Raw genomic sequence first — 14,750 nt, 5'->3', positions numbered from 1 at the left:
CCACGCTAACTGAGCATTCCTAGCTTTTCCAGTTTTTTTTTTGGTTTTGTTTATTTTAGCTATGTTAGCATTTATGAATGAAGCATACCTGTCGTCATGTGTTACCTATAAAAATGTATACCCTTTGTTTGTAGTTTAGGATGAAAACCTGTGTGACTGGAATAGTTTAGCTGTTAAAAGTAGCAATAACAGCTAGCAAGACTCATTTGGAGCCCCAGCGTTTCTATAATTCTATCCAAACCAGTATGATTTTTTTTTCTTTGTGTGTCCATTAGTTGTATTGAGGGGGAAAAAGCTAATCTTGGTCTTAAAGTGCTGCCTTCTTGCTTTGTGTCAATCCAAACTTGACCTCATTTACCTTTTTTTTGTGTACACACTAAAACCAAATACACTCTGTTTTCGTGCAGCAATCACACTAATAAGTCTGTCAAGACTGCATCAAAGTCTCTTTCCTCTAATGAGGTTATGACCTTGTCAGGATTTGGGCTTTAATGCATTTCCTCAGGTGAAACGCAATGCTGAGAACCTCCATTCTTTACTAATGTATAAGCATGACATATTTGTTTTCTTTAAAAATCAGTTTTCATTCAGTACTTCTCTGCTGATTTAATTTATTACATGCTATTTGTGTGGTGTCTTATTTTTGTGAGGTATGAAATTTTGTTAATTTTTGGGTTAATTGATTGCCTCAAAACCACAAAAAAACTGCCAGTGCTTTTAAAATAAAAAACAAATCTAATTATTATGACTATGTTTATTGTGATTTTGTTTAAGGCACAGATCTTTTTTTTTTTTTGCAGAGTTAAATTGTTTATAATGTTTCTCTAACTTTACACTGAGAACTCAAAAAAAAAAAAAAAATTAAAAAAAAAAAGAGAAGCTTGTCTGTTCTAGTTAGGAAATACCCGGGGTACAGTATCTATAATCCCTTTGATGGTCTTTTTGAGAAACCTTTCAAGGAACCCTTTAGGAACCTAAAAACTCTTGATTATTGAGTGAGCCGTAAAGAAACCATGGGTAACTCTACATTGTTTAACGTAAAACAAATGGGTTTATGGAGAACTTGACTGGGTTAAAGTGTGGTGCGAAGTTCATAATTCCCAAATAGCTCATTAAGCAAATATTGGTTCTTAATTAGGTACTTGAAACATTATGGAAATGGTCAGTTATAAGGTTTTACTCGTCGACCACTAAGAACCCTTGTGTTCTAAAATTTTCCAAGCATGCAAAACATAGAGATAAGTAATATTGCCTATGTGTGCTGTAACTTGTATCTCATCGTTGTTGTCAATCATTTATGACATCAGTATTTCCTTAATATGGTTTTAGCTCCTTTTTAATATATGCCAAGATTTTTATGTTCATAAAACCTACTACACCCCATGCTGTTCATTGCCATTTTCTAGTTTACAATTCATCCCTGCTGCCTCGACTTGAAGTAGGTAGAGAGCCTGCATCGCCACGATTCTGCTTTTTATGGGTACCCTGGCGGTCCCAGTCTGTGTCAATGTTGTCGTTGTCCCAGATAGTGGACGTTTCGGTGTCACTGGTATAGCCCGGTTCCCCTGTGTAGTGGGTTGGGTAGAGGAGGAGAGGTTCCACTGAGAAGGCTAATAGGTCCCTCTGCTTAAAGAGAGCCATATACTCTTCCCTGTGAATAAAGAGAGTTTTACTGGTTAAAAAAATGTTGCTTTAATGCATCTAATAGACTTTAATAAACCATTCCTGCGTTTACTATACTGTCCATAGTGCAAAAACAAGTTAAATTATTGCATTTCCTATTCGAAAAAATAAGACTTCTCTCAGCTTTATTTTCCAAACAGGCTCAGCAAAGGTTTACACAAGACCTAATCCAAATGAATCCAGAATGTTTCCCAAACCCCCATCATTGGTCTGGTCCCATATCCCAAATTCGCATCGATACACAGGGATAGGCCCTAGAGTCCGGTCCTAGAGAGGTGTGCAGTCCTGGATAAAAAAAAAAAAAACCACCTGCTTGTAGTTGGCTTCCTTCTTCTCAGAATTTCATCAATGCTCTGATCCTCATACCAGAACACCATATGTATCGTTGATATTCGTTAATATCTCGCATATCAATAAATACTCTTATTCCCTTCCCAGATCCTAATCAATACTTAAAGCCTCATCCCAGGTCTTACCAATACTCTGATCCATATCTCATCAACATCCCCTATTAATGCCCCAAATCCCATCAAGAAATCCCAGAAATCCATCAATATTCAGGTCTCCATCTTAGATCCCTATAGATCTTCAGAAGCTCATCCCAGATATCCATTAATACTCTGATTCCAATCTTAGATATTGGAATAGGTCCCTATCCCTAATTCCATTTAACAATCTCCCACCCCAGATCTCCATTAATGCCCTGATACCCACCCCAGACATACATTATATCAATACTCTATTCCCTATCCCATATTTCCGCAATTATTAAGTCTGAGATCATTAGTCCTTGTTATAAATTTAGTTAAATTGCAAAAGTGATTCTAAATATAGCTTTCTAACAAAACAAATCTAATCTACTGTACATCTTTCGTAACAAGCACTAGCTAAATTACAAGATAGTTAGGTATTTTGCCATGTCTTTCTCCAATGACTTATTAATCATGAAGAGATCAATTTCAGACACCATTTGAAACATTTTCTAAGGATGTTTTGAATATTTTCTTCTTTTGTGTTGTGGTCTGGTGTAGAATTCAATCATTCAATCAGTACTAAATAGCCATGGACAACACAAAGGATATGGGGCTCTAGGATACGGTGTGTAATCTACAAAACTATAAAACATACTTGGGATGTTTGTTGAACATGATGGGCAGGAACTCATCTACTGGCAGCATTTTACTCAAAGGTTTGGCCTCCAGGAGTTTTTTAGCACCTTGAAGAGAGAGTGCGTATCCCAGAGTCCAGTAGGAATAATCAGGGTGTACAAGGTTCTTTGTCCCCTGCACCCAGCGTTCAGAATTCTTCACCTGCAACCGCTTACGACCCACATATCTGCTCGAGAGGAGGGGAAAATAGAGGGTTATTAGGATAATTAGAGTAAACAGCAACTGTAGAACCACTTTTCATAATCTTAGCCTGTCACAAATTGCAGGTCTGCCTCTGCAACCCCTTTCTTCTAATCAGCTTCTGGTCGCTTTGTTGTTTCTCAGCTGGCTCGCCACGTGCTTTTGTTTAAAAACAGGAACCTGCTTTGTATCTGAAACAAAGGCAAGCGCAGTTTTTGACATTAGACTCTACTTACATCAAGTCCCACTGGAGATGTGTTCGCCAAACGTCCTCCATGATCATGTTCAGACGGCTCTTGAAGTTCGGTTCAAAGCGAATGTCGTCCTCTAGCACGAGTACCTGCTGCTGCTTACGTTCCACCACCTGAGGGAGACAAAATGTCAGTCAGTGGAACTACCATTATCATGCTATTAAGTTCATTTGTCAACTATTATAGTTCTTTGAATAGCACACGTGCAAGTTACATATACATGTCAATTCTATAGTTTGGTTCCACATTTATGGCTACATTTATTTCCAGGGCCAAACGCTGGCTTTACTGCCACGCTAGGATTTTATCTCTCTTACAATCGCTGCTCTATTCATATGCAAACATTCATTAGTATGAAACATTTGCTGCTCTTACTGTACCTGCTTCCAGATGTTGTAATGGCTAAGAAAACAGCCGACCTCGCCTTTAGTGAGCACTCGGCCGGAGTAGGGGTCTTGGTAGCTGGGCAGCATCTCTATCCCTAAACTCTGGAGCTGTGATGAGTTCAGCGCTCTGAAATAAAGAGTTCTTTCTTTATAAATAAAGCAAAATCTATTGTTGTACATATGCATGATTGTCAGCTATTTTTTAATCTCGTACTTGCCATCCACTGCATCAGTCAGTGTAGCTTCCATCTCTAAGATATCCAAAGTGTGTATCATGCGCGTCCTACGGTCCATGCGGCGCTTTAGGTTAATGATATAGATCTGCCCCAAAAAAACATAAAAAGAGGAAGAAAAATTTATTGACGTTTGTTTACATAACACTACAAGAGAGTTAAAAGATGGAGTACACAAAATTGTAATGCACATATTTCTTGGATAATTTAAGTATATTATGATTTATAGAAGGAGTCTCCAGTGTCTGCGCTTTGGTACCTTCTGTAAGCAACTATGATAACCTTAATTAACTTGATGTAGATGTTCTATTGAATGTAAGATTAAATGAAACAGTAAATGGATTAAAAAACAATCAAACAATACTCTTAAACTTAGGTTTCTGTGATATAAGAAGAATAAAACACTTCAGAGTGTAATAATGATCACATTTCATTGAGTAATGTGTTACAACCATAATGTAGATCAATAAAGAGAAATCAGATTTACCTCGTCAAATCCAAGTCTGTCTTTGTTTCTCGATGGTGTGTGCAAATAGTGCGAAGGCTCCAAAGTGAAATCAACTACAGAGCACAGAAAACAAATCAAAGGCACATAACAGATTTTGTACAATCTTCATAAACTCATACCCAGAAACACCCTGGATTAGGAAGTGTCACCACAAGTTCCTCTAATAGACAGCGGAAAAGGGACGAGGTGCGAGTTTGCTCAAGGGTGTGTAAAAGCTGTGTGTAAAAAAAGAGGGCTGTGTGAAGAAAAGAAAGACGTGGCCTCTTTTTCTTCTTCTCACTACATCAGGTTTAGACTGCTGTACGTCTTCCGTGGGCGTTATACAGCCTTTGCGTTAAAGTGTTAAGTGATATTTTGGGTTGAGTGTATTCAAATTAAAATGTTTCATATATTTCAAAGATTAAAAGTTTTACTTTTATCCAATAAAAAAGAGGCAAACTTTTACCATGTTTTACTTTTACAGTATATGTAAAGTTTTATAGCTGTGCATCAGCCATCGTGAGACTTACTCATGGCCTCCGTGAGCGTGTGGGTGAAGCTCTCCTTCTCGTCCTCCAGGGTCTGCTTGGTCTCCAGTGGCACTGGCAAATACCCATAATGCTCCTGGTTACACACAAACATCTGCACTCCTGCAGTAGAAGAGGGGCAGAAGTGATCTCCTGAGAAAATTATTTGAACTGAATTCCAGGAATTCAAAAGGTATATAACTACGAAAGTGGATTTTTCCCAGATTTTCTATCGGCGATAGATTTTCGGCGAAATGCTCCACCACACTTTGCACGTACAACATTATGGGTGTCAGGTATGAGCATTCCTAGATGAACAGTTTCCTGGAAAGTGGATTGGTCGTCGTTGGCCAGTTGAATGGCCCCCAAGGTCTCTCGATCTGACCCTTAGACTTTTATATTTTAGACTTGTAAATAACTCATGAAAGAATAAAGTTACGTTAAAACCAAGCAAACCATTGTTTTTCTTGTGAAATTTCCAATAAGTTTGATGTGTCACATGACCCTCTTCCTATTGAAAAAAACTAAAGTTGGATCCAAAATGGCCGACTTCAAAATGGCCACTATGGTCACCACCCATCTTGAAAAGTTTTCCCCCTCACATATACTAATGTGCCACAAACAGGAAGTTAATATCACCAACCATTCCCATTTTATTAAGGTGTATCCATATAAATGGCCCACCCTTTAGATGCATAATGTAATCGATTTGTTTAGTTTGTTGAAATTGTACAGTATGTAAGGAGTCTCCAGTGTCAGCACTTTGTAACAGTCAGAACTGAGATGTGTTTGGGAATATTTTTTTTTCTTTGTACTTTGTTCCTTTTATCCAAGAGGTTGCAACATTGGATCTATTGTTTTGCAAGGATGGCATTATGCAGGATGTTCTTCCTGTCGCAACCCTCGTGATTTTCTAATAAGGCTTGGGACCAGTGCTGTATGCAGTGGTTGGGTTGTATATGGGACCCAACAGTGGTAACCTATCATTGCCAGGGCTCGAACCCCTGACCCTCCAATCAGTAACACAGAGCCTCAACTGCTTAATTCACCATTGATTTTGGGGTTTCTTGGTAAAGTAGCAGCAACTCCTCTTTTTGTTACAAAATTAGGATTTTTTTTAAACAAAAAAGTGTTTTAGAAGACGTGTACTGGAAGGCAGAGCTCACCTGCCTGTCTTGCTGAAAATGCGAAGGCCAGGATGTCATCCAGGATCCATGGATAGAGCTGGTGGAGTGGGTAGAATGCCAGGGAACGACTGGCATGGCGGCGTAAATCCAGCAGCATGGTGGAGTGAATCATGGGCACGGCGTGACACCCGACCCGCTTCCAGTTTCGAATGGGAATGTATGAATCGGTTCTCTTGTAATATCCCTGTAAAATATATTTAAAAAAAACAAAGTTATGGTACGCTGCGGTGTCATTGTTCCACATTAAGACTGGAAAGCTAATGATGTAGAGATACAGTATTGTACCTGTGCAGTCATCCCACACCAGAAGTTGGAGTAGAGCGTTCTGGATTCCAGCATGGGCGCCACCAGGGTGAGGTTCTCGGCTATCAGCTGGCTCAGGACCTTCGTGTTCGTCAGTAAGTTATCGCTGTCGGCAAACTAGAAGGATAAGTTCATAACAATATGAGTGATATCTTCTGTGAAGTATAAAGATGAACACACCAAGAATAAAAATATTTGCAGTTTTTTAAACATAATGGAGCATAGTTATAATATAGATCATACAACTGACCAAAATGTAGTCAGCCCACTGAGCCCGGGCTGATCTGAGGGCAGCCTGCCTTAGCTGCATCACATGGCGGAATCTGGAGTCTGTCCAGTGCTTGGGTCCAAGCTCATCAGCATAGGAACTATAAAGAAAACAGAACATTATTGCACACAGTGACTCAGTAGTGTAGAGGTTAGCACTAAGGGCTCGCAACTCCAGCATTTAGGGTTAGGTTCCGAGTCCTTTGGGATAAGCTCCAGCCCTCCCGTGATCCTGACAACTCAATAAACCGTGATAGAGAATGGAGGAATTATTGGACAGATTTAGACCCAAAGATCTACCTCTTGCTGTGCTCTGTTGTTTGAAACCGTACAGAATGGTACAGTCTTTCCACTCCGGACACCCACTCCTGCAGCATGGCCGTCGTGTTATCAACGCTGTGGTCTGCTGCAGCCCTGCAACCAACACAAGTCCAATACTGCTATGTAGAGATTGAATAAAAGAAATGTATTAAATGAAAACTATCAAACTGGATCAAATCAAATCAGACACATATCCCAGTGTTTAACTAGTGGTAAGATAGCAATAAGGTGGAAAGTTTTCTCAGTAAGCCGGAGCCATGATTAAACTGCCTGCTTCATGTCTGAAACGCTGGCCTCCTAGGAAATTCTTTAATGGCCCAGACATGTGGACTGTACTGGGGATGTGGCAAAAACTCCTAGCTGAGTTCCTGTAATGTGCGAGTGGGGTTGGGGAATGATTGTTCCCAAAGAGCCACCTCGGCCGAGGACGTCATTCACTGACGTAGACCCTTGTTTAAAATCTTTGCACTATTAAGATCGTAATGTACTTGAAGTGTTCTGTAAACGTCAATCACTTTCATGCCCTTATTCACAAAATTTTCTCGTGAAAAAGTTCTGGTTGGTGTCTTGAACGCCAACTTGCAGTAGAGATGCATTTCTAGGAGGTATTGTCACATTCTGCAAACAGTCCTGACCTAAAAAAAAAAAAAAATCCCCAAACACAATCTCAGTTCTGATTGTTACTAAGTGCTGACACTGGAGACTCCTTACATACTGTACAATTTCGACAAACTAAACAAATCGATTACATTATGCATCCACTATAAAGGGAGTTTCTGCTCTGTGTTCTGTTATTCTGCACAATCAAAGTCCTAGTTTGAGTTGAAGGCTCCCATAATAGAAAGAGAGAAATCAGAGAGATTACAGAAATATTTTGTTAGTCTTTAAAAAGATGTTTTTTTTCCAATGTAATTTAATACTCTTTAACACTTTCACATTGTCCTAGATTATGTACATATGAAGGTGTCATTATTTTTGCAGAAAAGCTGAATAATAGCTTGCAGAGTTCTCATGCGGTGAATAAGTCATGGTCTCTCTCTGCATTTTATCACTATGCTGCGAGTCTCCTTTTTGCTTCTCCACACTGTTTACTGTTTAAGGGCAGAATATTTCAGACCAAGGTGCCGATCAGGGCGGCTCGCTCTATCGGGGCATGCACATGATCGCAAAACTGGAAGATTTAAATAAAAAAACAGAAGCAGAAACACAAAACATTGACACCAATTTCTTTTTAGCTTATAGAACGTTTGAGGCTACACTTGTACTAATGCCCTAGAATTTAAATTGTTGTCTTGAGTATCCCATGTTAGCATGCAGTCCTTCAAATTACTGAAAAAAAAAGAAAAGAACAGAAAATTCAGTGAATATTGTTTTGGAAGATTTAACAAAAACAAGAAGCGATTACCAGATAGCGATCCGGTCCTTTGGATAGTCCAAGCGTTCGATGCAGCCCAGGTAGAAAGGAAGGCTGTGCTCGGAATTCCGAGCCAGAATGGCGATCATCACCTTTGGTTTCAGCAGGGCCGACTCGGCCCGGATCGGTTCCAGGTCTGAGAGCGCATCGGAGGAATCGAACCTAAGGACCCCAACCCAAAGCAGAAGTGCTAGCTGCAGAAAGAGCATGGCCAAGGACAGTGTTGCTCCGGTCTCTTACAGGGGCAGAAAGAATGTGGCAGTCAATATAAGGATAAGAGATCTGTTCGGCTCCGGATGTGTGAAAGGAGCCGACCATGAGCTGAACTCACTCGATTATTTGTGTTATGAAGGTTTAAAAAAAAAAAAAGACACGATTCTTTGATTTTTTTTTTTATTACGCCACATCAAATGACTTATTATTATAGAAAGTCATTTTAAATAATAAATACATTCATTTATTCATCTAAATAAGAATCAGGTGGGAAAAATATTTTTTAACAGATTTTTCTATACTACATAAAAAATGGTTTTGCTATTTATTCCAAATGCATTATTGGTAGATTAATTCATTGATTGGTTAATTATATGATATGATAAAATATATATCTGTACAAATAAAAGAAAAGATTTGTATGTATGTATATCTGTATGTCTGTCCAGCCTGATTTTGTCACAGCGTCACACATTTAATGAAACATCGGCAGTCCTCTGGTATTTGTTTGATTTGTGATTCACTCTTTTTGGCTGACGATGAAAGAACTCCAGCTTAGTGTAAACAAGGAGTAAGATACTCAACCTTAAAAAAATTTATTTCTTTGTATTAATAAAACTTTAAAGCCATATAAACTTTCAATCATATAAATCAACACAGTGCTGTTGAATTCCTGATTGCGATTTTTAAGAAAGTGTTTATTCAAAAAAATTTAATTAATAAAAAAATATATTTACGATTATTTAAAAAAGAACACCTCCAAATGGTTGATATTTTTTATTTATTTCAGCACACCCTGTTTTCCACATACAGCAGGACGCTTTGTTGATTTTTTGTTTTTATTGTTTTACAGTCAAGGATATTACATGTTTCACTTTCAGTTTGGTGATGTGGGATGACTGACCCTAACGAGGTAAAACGTTACAGACATAAAAATTAATAAATTTGCATCTAGCTAGTGTTCTACTAAAATGCCTACTATGTCTAAAAAAATCAACTCACTATATCTATATTAAATCCCTTTATGACAGTAATAGTGATTATTATTGAGTATTCATATAAACTTAATCCTGATGTCTGAGGTATATGTGCATATGTGTAATGCGTTTCAACAGTGTTAAAACCTCAGATCTGTTTGGTCAGATGGTGTTCATTCATTGTCTGTAGGAGCATGGCTATTACAGTAGAGACTGTTTCTATAGTAACAGCATAAACTTGGTGAGACTTGGTGCACACTAATCCTTTCCAGATGGTAGCTGCATCATATTCCTGGCATGGTTGAGCTGTTTAATACTGGATCCAGCGATGTGGAATGATTCGGACCGTAGCCAAACTCTCGCGAGTCATCAGACAGGTCACCTGATCGAGGCTCAGTCCAGTCACCTTCTCTCCGTTTATCTCCAGGATTTCATCACCTACTCCCAAAAGGCTGGTGTAGATGTTCTCTGAGGCACTGCCTCCAACGTGTTCCACATATACTCCTATGTAGAGAGGCATATGTAGAAAGTCAGGCAGAAGCAACGAAAAACCCTGATGTCCATTTTTTTAGTGCTTGTAATACCTGAGTCTGGTCGACCTTTTTTTCCTTTAGAGATGACAAAGCCGAAAGGTGCGTTCGCGGGTCTAGTGAGCTCTAACAATAAAGATCCATCAGGGAATGTCTGGATAATTCGTCCCACTGGACAGGAAACTTGAGATGCATCTAAGATTTCCATTCCCTTCTTAACATGAAGGTGCCTAAAAAATAAAATAAAGAAGCATGTGACAGTGTTAGGCGTAGTGGTTCATGTAGCGGTTCGATTCCTGGCCAGGCTCGATTCCCGTCTCTGTGTGCATAGGAGTTTGCATGTTTTCCCCATGCTTAGTGGGTTTCTTCGCACATTCCAAAGACATGTAGGTTAGGTTAATTGATGTTCCCAAATTGCCCGTAGTGTGTGAATGAGTGTGTGAGTATGTGTGTGTGTGCCCTGCGATGGATTAGCACTCTGTCCAGGGTGTACCCCGCCTTGTGCTCTAAGCCTCCTGGGATAGGCTTCAGGACCCCGCGACCCTAAATACAGGATAAAGCGGTATAGAAGATGAGTGAGTGAGTGAGTAAGTGAATGACAATGTTAACAATATTGGTATAATCTATGCATGTTATAATCTGGGTATTATTATCTAAATTATTAAAAAAATATACTGTAAGTCCCAAGTTTAAAAGTGTGCATTAATACAGTATATACCTCTGGTTTAAATCATCATAAGAACTAATAAAAAAATCTATTGTGTTAAATGAAAAAATAATAAATAAATAATACTATAGTTATAATGACTATAGTTAATAGCAACTTATATATATATATATTGTTTATCCATAGTAGATTTATAATTATAGTTACTAGCAATCTGTATATTATGTTTACACAATATAATATCCCTTTTAGGTGTACTTAGAACCAGAGGTGGAAAGAGTGATAAAATTTTGTACTCAAGTAAAAGTACTGTTACTTTAGTGAACTTTTACTGAAGTACAAGTAAAGTTACCCTTATAAAAATCTACTCAAGTAAAAGTAAAAAGTAACTTTACTCAGAGTAACAGTTACTGAGTTCCTTTTTTTTTTTAAAGCGGGGGTGGGATGGGCGATGGAACACCCTTGCATAATAAATCTGTTCCCTTTGTTGTGCTTGAAATCAAAGTGGTCACTTAAATATGACAAGGGGTTTGCTTTATTAGAATTTGTTGGCATTTCACTTTCAGCTGTGTCTGCATCACTGGCATCTATTTTGTCCGTCTCCATCGTTCTTGTGAATTTAGCGCGTTTGTTCTCCATCAATCAATCAGTGCAGAGGTTTCCAGGGTGCAATTTTTTTCCTTCCACGTTGTATTCATTTATTTTTTACTCAGTAGTGAATATGATTTAAAATGTAGTGAAGTACAATACTTTAAACAAAACATACTTAAGTAAAATTAAGTAAAATTACAGATTTTAAGAACTACTTTAAAAAGTTTTTTTTTTTTTACTCAATCACAGTAATGCGAGTAAATGTAATTCATTACTTTCCACCTCTGCTTAGAACTTATACCTTTATACTACACTTTCTGCTAATTGCACCTCTGGTTAGACCTAAACTGCCTTTCGTTGCCTCGTACTTGTACATGTGTAATGACAATAAAGTTGAATCTAATCTAAAAAAAATAAAAAATAAAATTAATAAGCTCTATTTTTATACCAAATTTATGAGATATGGCCAGTGAAAGTTTGTGTAGGAACAAAATAACATTGAAATCCAATTTTCTTGAATATTTAAGTGAGGATTCCATTGAATAGTAATAAAGAGAGAGAGAAAAAACTAAATTAACCACAAGTGCAGTTTTATACACAAAAAAGTGATGTTTCTCTATTGTAACTGGAGTAACCAGCTTGAATCGTGTACTTTACAGTGTTACAAAACCTTTTTTTTACTATTTTAACATTCTCTATTTTGATAAAGGATCAGGAATTTTTTGAAATTTAAAATTAAATTTAATACATTTCACCTACTTTATTGGAGATGAATTAGGTATTAAGTCACCGCGCAAAACTGAGTGACTTAATATCTGATGGGTCACAAATTATCATTACTTTCTGAGCAATCACAATCCAGAATAAAATTACTATATTACACCTATTATATTCCTTAACACTTTAGCAATCTCAACTAACCTAGGTCCCAAAGGAAGAGGTAAATGAAGCTCTCCAAGAATAGTCGAGTTCTCATGTTTCTTCTTTGGAGACTGGAGGCTTTGGACAGAAGAAGCTTTACGGAGCTGAGCAAGAGGTGATTCCTGATTGAAATACACAGCACAATGCTAATAACATTTCAGAAACCTGTTTAAATTGTGTCTGAGTTTTCGAGAAGATTTTCAGTATGCTTAAGTTGTTATACTAACAGTTTGGAGGGTTTGAAGTGAAGGCGTTCTTTGCAGCAGGGTTTGGACTTTGTGAGTAGGGCTTGGAGAAGCTCTGGCTGTGGAGAGAGACAGCTGCTCCATGCTGCTGGACCGGCTGCCGTTCACCATTTTCCCCATGCTGTTCAGGCCCATGGCTGAAAAAAAGCGGCGTAAAGAGAGCTTGGGCCGTCCCTCCCGCTCCAATGTTCTCCTATGCACAAATTATTGTTTGTTAATGATGGTTGAGGATTGGAATATGATCAGACTAATTTAAATTCTTAAATGTTAAAAAAAAACTCTTCCCCACCATCAAAGACCAGGTAAGATCTAGCATTCCCTCATCCAGACTTAATAAAACATTTATAATTCATCTTCCATCAAGGAATGAGTTGGTGATCTTCACAACAAAGTTCACACTAAAATCTTTATAGCAAAAAAATTATGATCTAGAAAAAGATCTGACTTGAAAAGGATAAAATAACATACCGTGCTTCAACAAACTTTTCATCCCACTGTAATTCAGCTTTGTGGTGTCCTGATCTCAAAAGCTCTGCTCTCACGTTCTCAGTCTTTGACATGGCTGCACCTCGGACAATTGTCCAACATTCTGGTGGATGGGATGCAGCCCAGGTCTGATCCTTACTTGGTGAATGGGCTAGTGAAAAAAAGTGAAAAATCTATGCTTGTCTCAGAAATATAAGCTCAGTGGTATAATCCTTCAAACCATGTATTCACTGGGGAAATATCACAAACATGTTAGAAACTTAGAACTAGGAGGCCCAAGGACTGAACAACAGTAAAACACTAGTAAATATGCTTACCATCCATTTGCTCTACTGGTGTTGCCTCAGGTGAGGGGTACCTAAGAGAGTATGGTTTGATATAAGGAGCAATGCCTGTGGAGACTTGTGAAACCTGAGAAGGTGCATCAAAGTGTTGAGGGGTAGCAACAGCATGTTGAGGACTTCTTTCCACCTCCTGAGCTGTACTCACATTCATCATCCCATGTTGCTCTGTCAGCCTGCTTTTGGACCCAGACTTCAAAGCTGATTTGATGGGCAGCTGTATCCTAGCAGAATCCCTATAGCTTCTGGAACTTGTACCTGTTGGTATGAAGGAATCAGTGCCAAAAGTAACACCTCGCTTGGAACGAGAACCAGTGGCGTCCTCCAGACTGGATCTGGTTCTAGAATTCCGCCGTTGTGCTAAGAGTTCTTGACCACGAGCATACGGGCCATGACTCACCTCAACTCTGCTTTCGCCTTTGCGACTCCTTCTGCGGAGCTTGCCAAAAGCTGAGACCTGCTCTCCTGCATCACTTGCTCCTGCAGCTTCGGCATTCTCATCCAGGCTCAAGCTTCCAGTCAACATTGTACCTTCTAAAAGATTTGGTCGAATGATTTGGTGACTTGATAGACCAGCAGTTACCAACTGGTTATCTGAGGTTCTTTGTCCCTCTGCAGTATCCCTAGGTACTTTGGGATAACTGGGCATCAGGATACTCCCGCAGGCCTTGCATTTTTTAGGCTCATCCTTGTACAATACAGTCTCCAATGAAGCATCTCCTTGATTGGCCAGAATGACCAGTGGGATTCCTACACTACCCTGGCTTGATCGTAAATCTTTGCTTGATTGGGAGACAGTGAGAGGCAGTTGTGGTTTTGTTTGCTGTTTGGACCATAAACTGTCCATCAACATCAGCCCACGCTTACCAACATTATCTAGATTGTGACGATCTGTCTCTTTCTTTAACTCATTCTTGATGTGAACATGACTGAAAAATTGGTCTTGTCTCCGCAAGTGAGCACCATGCTCACTGTTCCTGCCTCGAAAATCCTGCAGAGATACTTTTTGCTCATAGGTAGTTGTGATGATCTGTGGTGGTGAATTATGCATTGGTAAGAGCTCTCTAAAGGTGAAGAGGAGAAACGAAAGAATCCGTTGTGGGGTCACAATGGTTTTGTCTAAAGTTGTACTTAAACAATAGCTATAGTAATTAAGGCCAGGTTATAGTGGTTCAGTGGTTAATTTCTGGCTAACTGAACTCAAGGATTGGGGATCAAGCCCCAGACTTGAATAGATACGAGGAAACTCCTTACTCACTCACTCACTTATTGTCTATATCGTTTTATCCTGTATTCAGGGTTGAGTGGGACCTGGAGCCTATCCCAGGAGGGCACAAAGCGGGGTTCACCCTGAACAGGGTCCCAATCCAT

General features: G+C 38.9%; 2 protein-coding genes across 2 annotated transcripts; both read right to left on the bottom strand.

Moving 5' to 3' along the window:
* Positions 1 to 983: 983 nt before the first annotated feature.
* Positions 984 to 8,632, bottom strand: colgalt2a (collagen beta(1-O)galactosyltransferase 2a). The gene is made up of 12 exons (XM_053499286.1): positions 8,400 to 8,632; positions 6,974 to 7,087; positions 6,657 to 6,774; positions 6,389 to 6,523; positions 6,083 to 6,287; positions 4,920 to 5,039; positions 4,390 to 4,463; positions 3,884 to 3,990; positions 3,664 to 3,796; positions 3,269 to 3,396; positions 2,812 to 3,018; positions 984 to 1,651 (listed from the first exon to the last, which is right to left on the bottom strand). The coding sequence occupies exons 1-12, from the start codon at positions 8,615 to 8,617 to the stop codon at positions 1,408 to 1,410; spliced, it is 1,803 nt and encodes a 600-aa protein (XP_053355261.1). The 5' UTR covers positions 8,618 to 8,632; the 3' UTR covers positions 984 to 1,407.
* A 1,018-nt stretch (positions 8,633 to 9,650) lies between these two features.
* Positions 9,651 to 13,796, bottom strand: si:ch211-13f8.1 (uncharacterized). Its single transcript, XM_053504953.1, has 6 exons — positions 13,356 to 13,796; positions 13,021 to 13,189; positions 12,535 to 12,745; positions 12,308 to 12,429; positions 10,183 to 10,358; positions 9,651 to 10,102 (listed from the first exon to the last, which is right to left on the bottom strand). The coding sequence occupies exons 1-6, from the start codon at positions 13,534 to 13,536 to the stop codon at positions 9,909 to 9,911; spliced, it is 1,053 nt and encodes a 350-aa protein (XP_053360928.1). The 5' UTR covers positions 13,537 to 13,796; the 3' UTR covers positions 9,651 to 9,908.
* Positions 13,797 to 14,750: the final 954 nt, after the last annotated feature.

This window comes from Clarias gariepinus, chromosome 1 (assembly GCF_024256425.1).
Source record: "Clarias gariepinus isolate MV-2021 ecotype Netherlands chromosome 1, CGAR_prim_01v2, whole genome shotgun sequence".
Lineage (NCBI taxonomy): Eukaryota > Metazoa > Chordata > Actinopteri > Siluriformes > Clariidae > Clarias > Clarias gariepinus.
The sequence above is the reverse complement of the archived record's forward strand: the minus strand, read 5'-3'. Positions and strand labels throughout refer to the sequence as shown.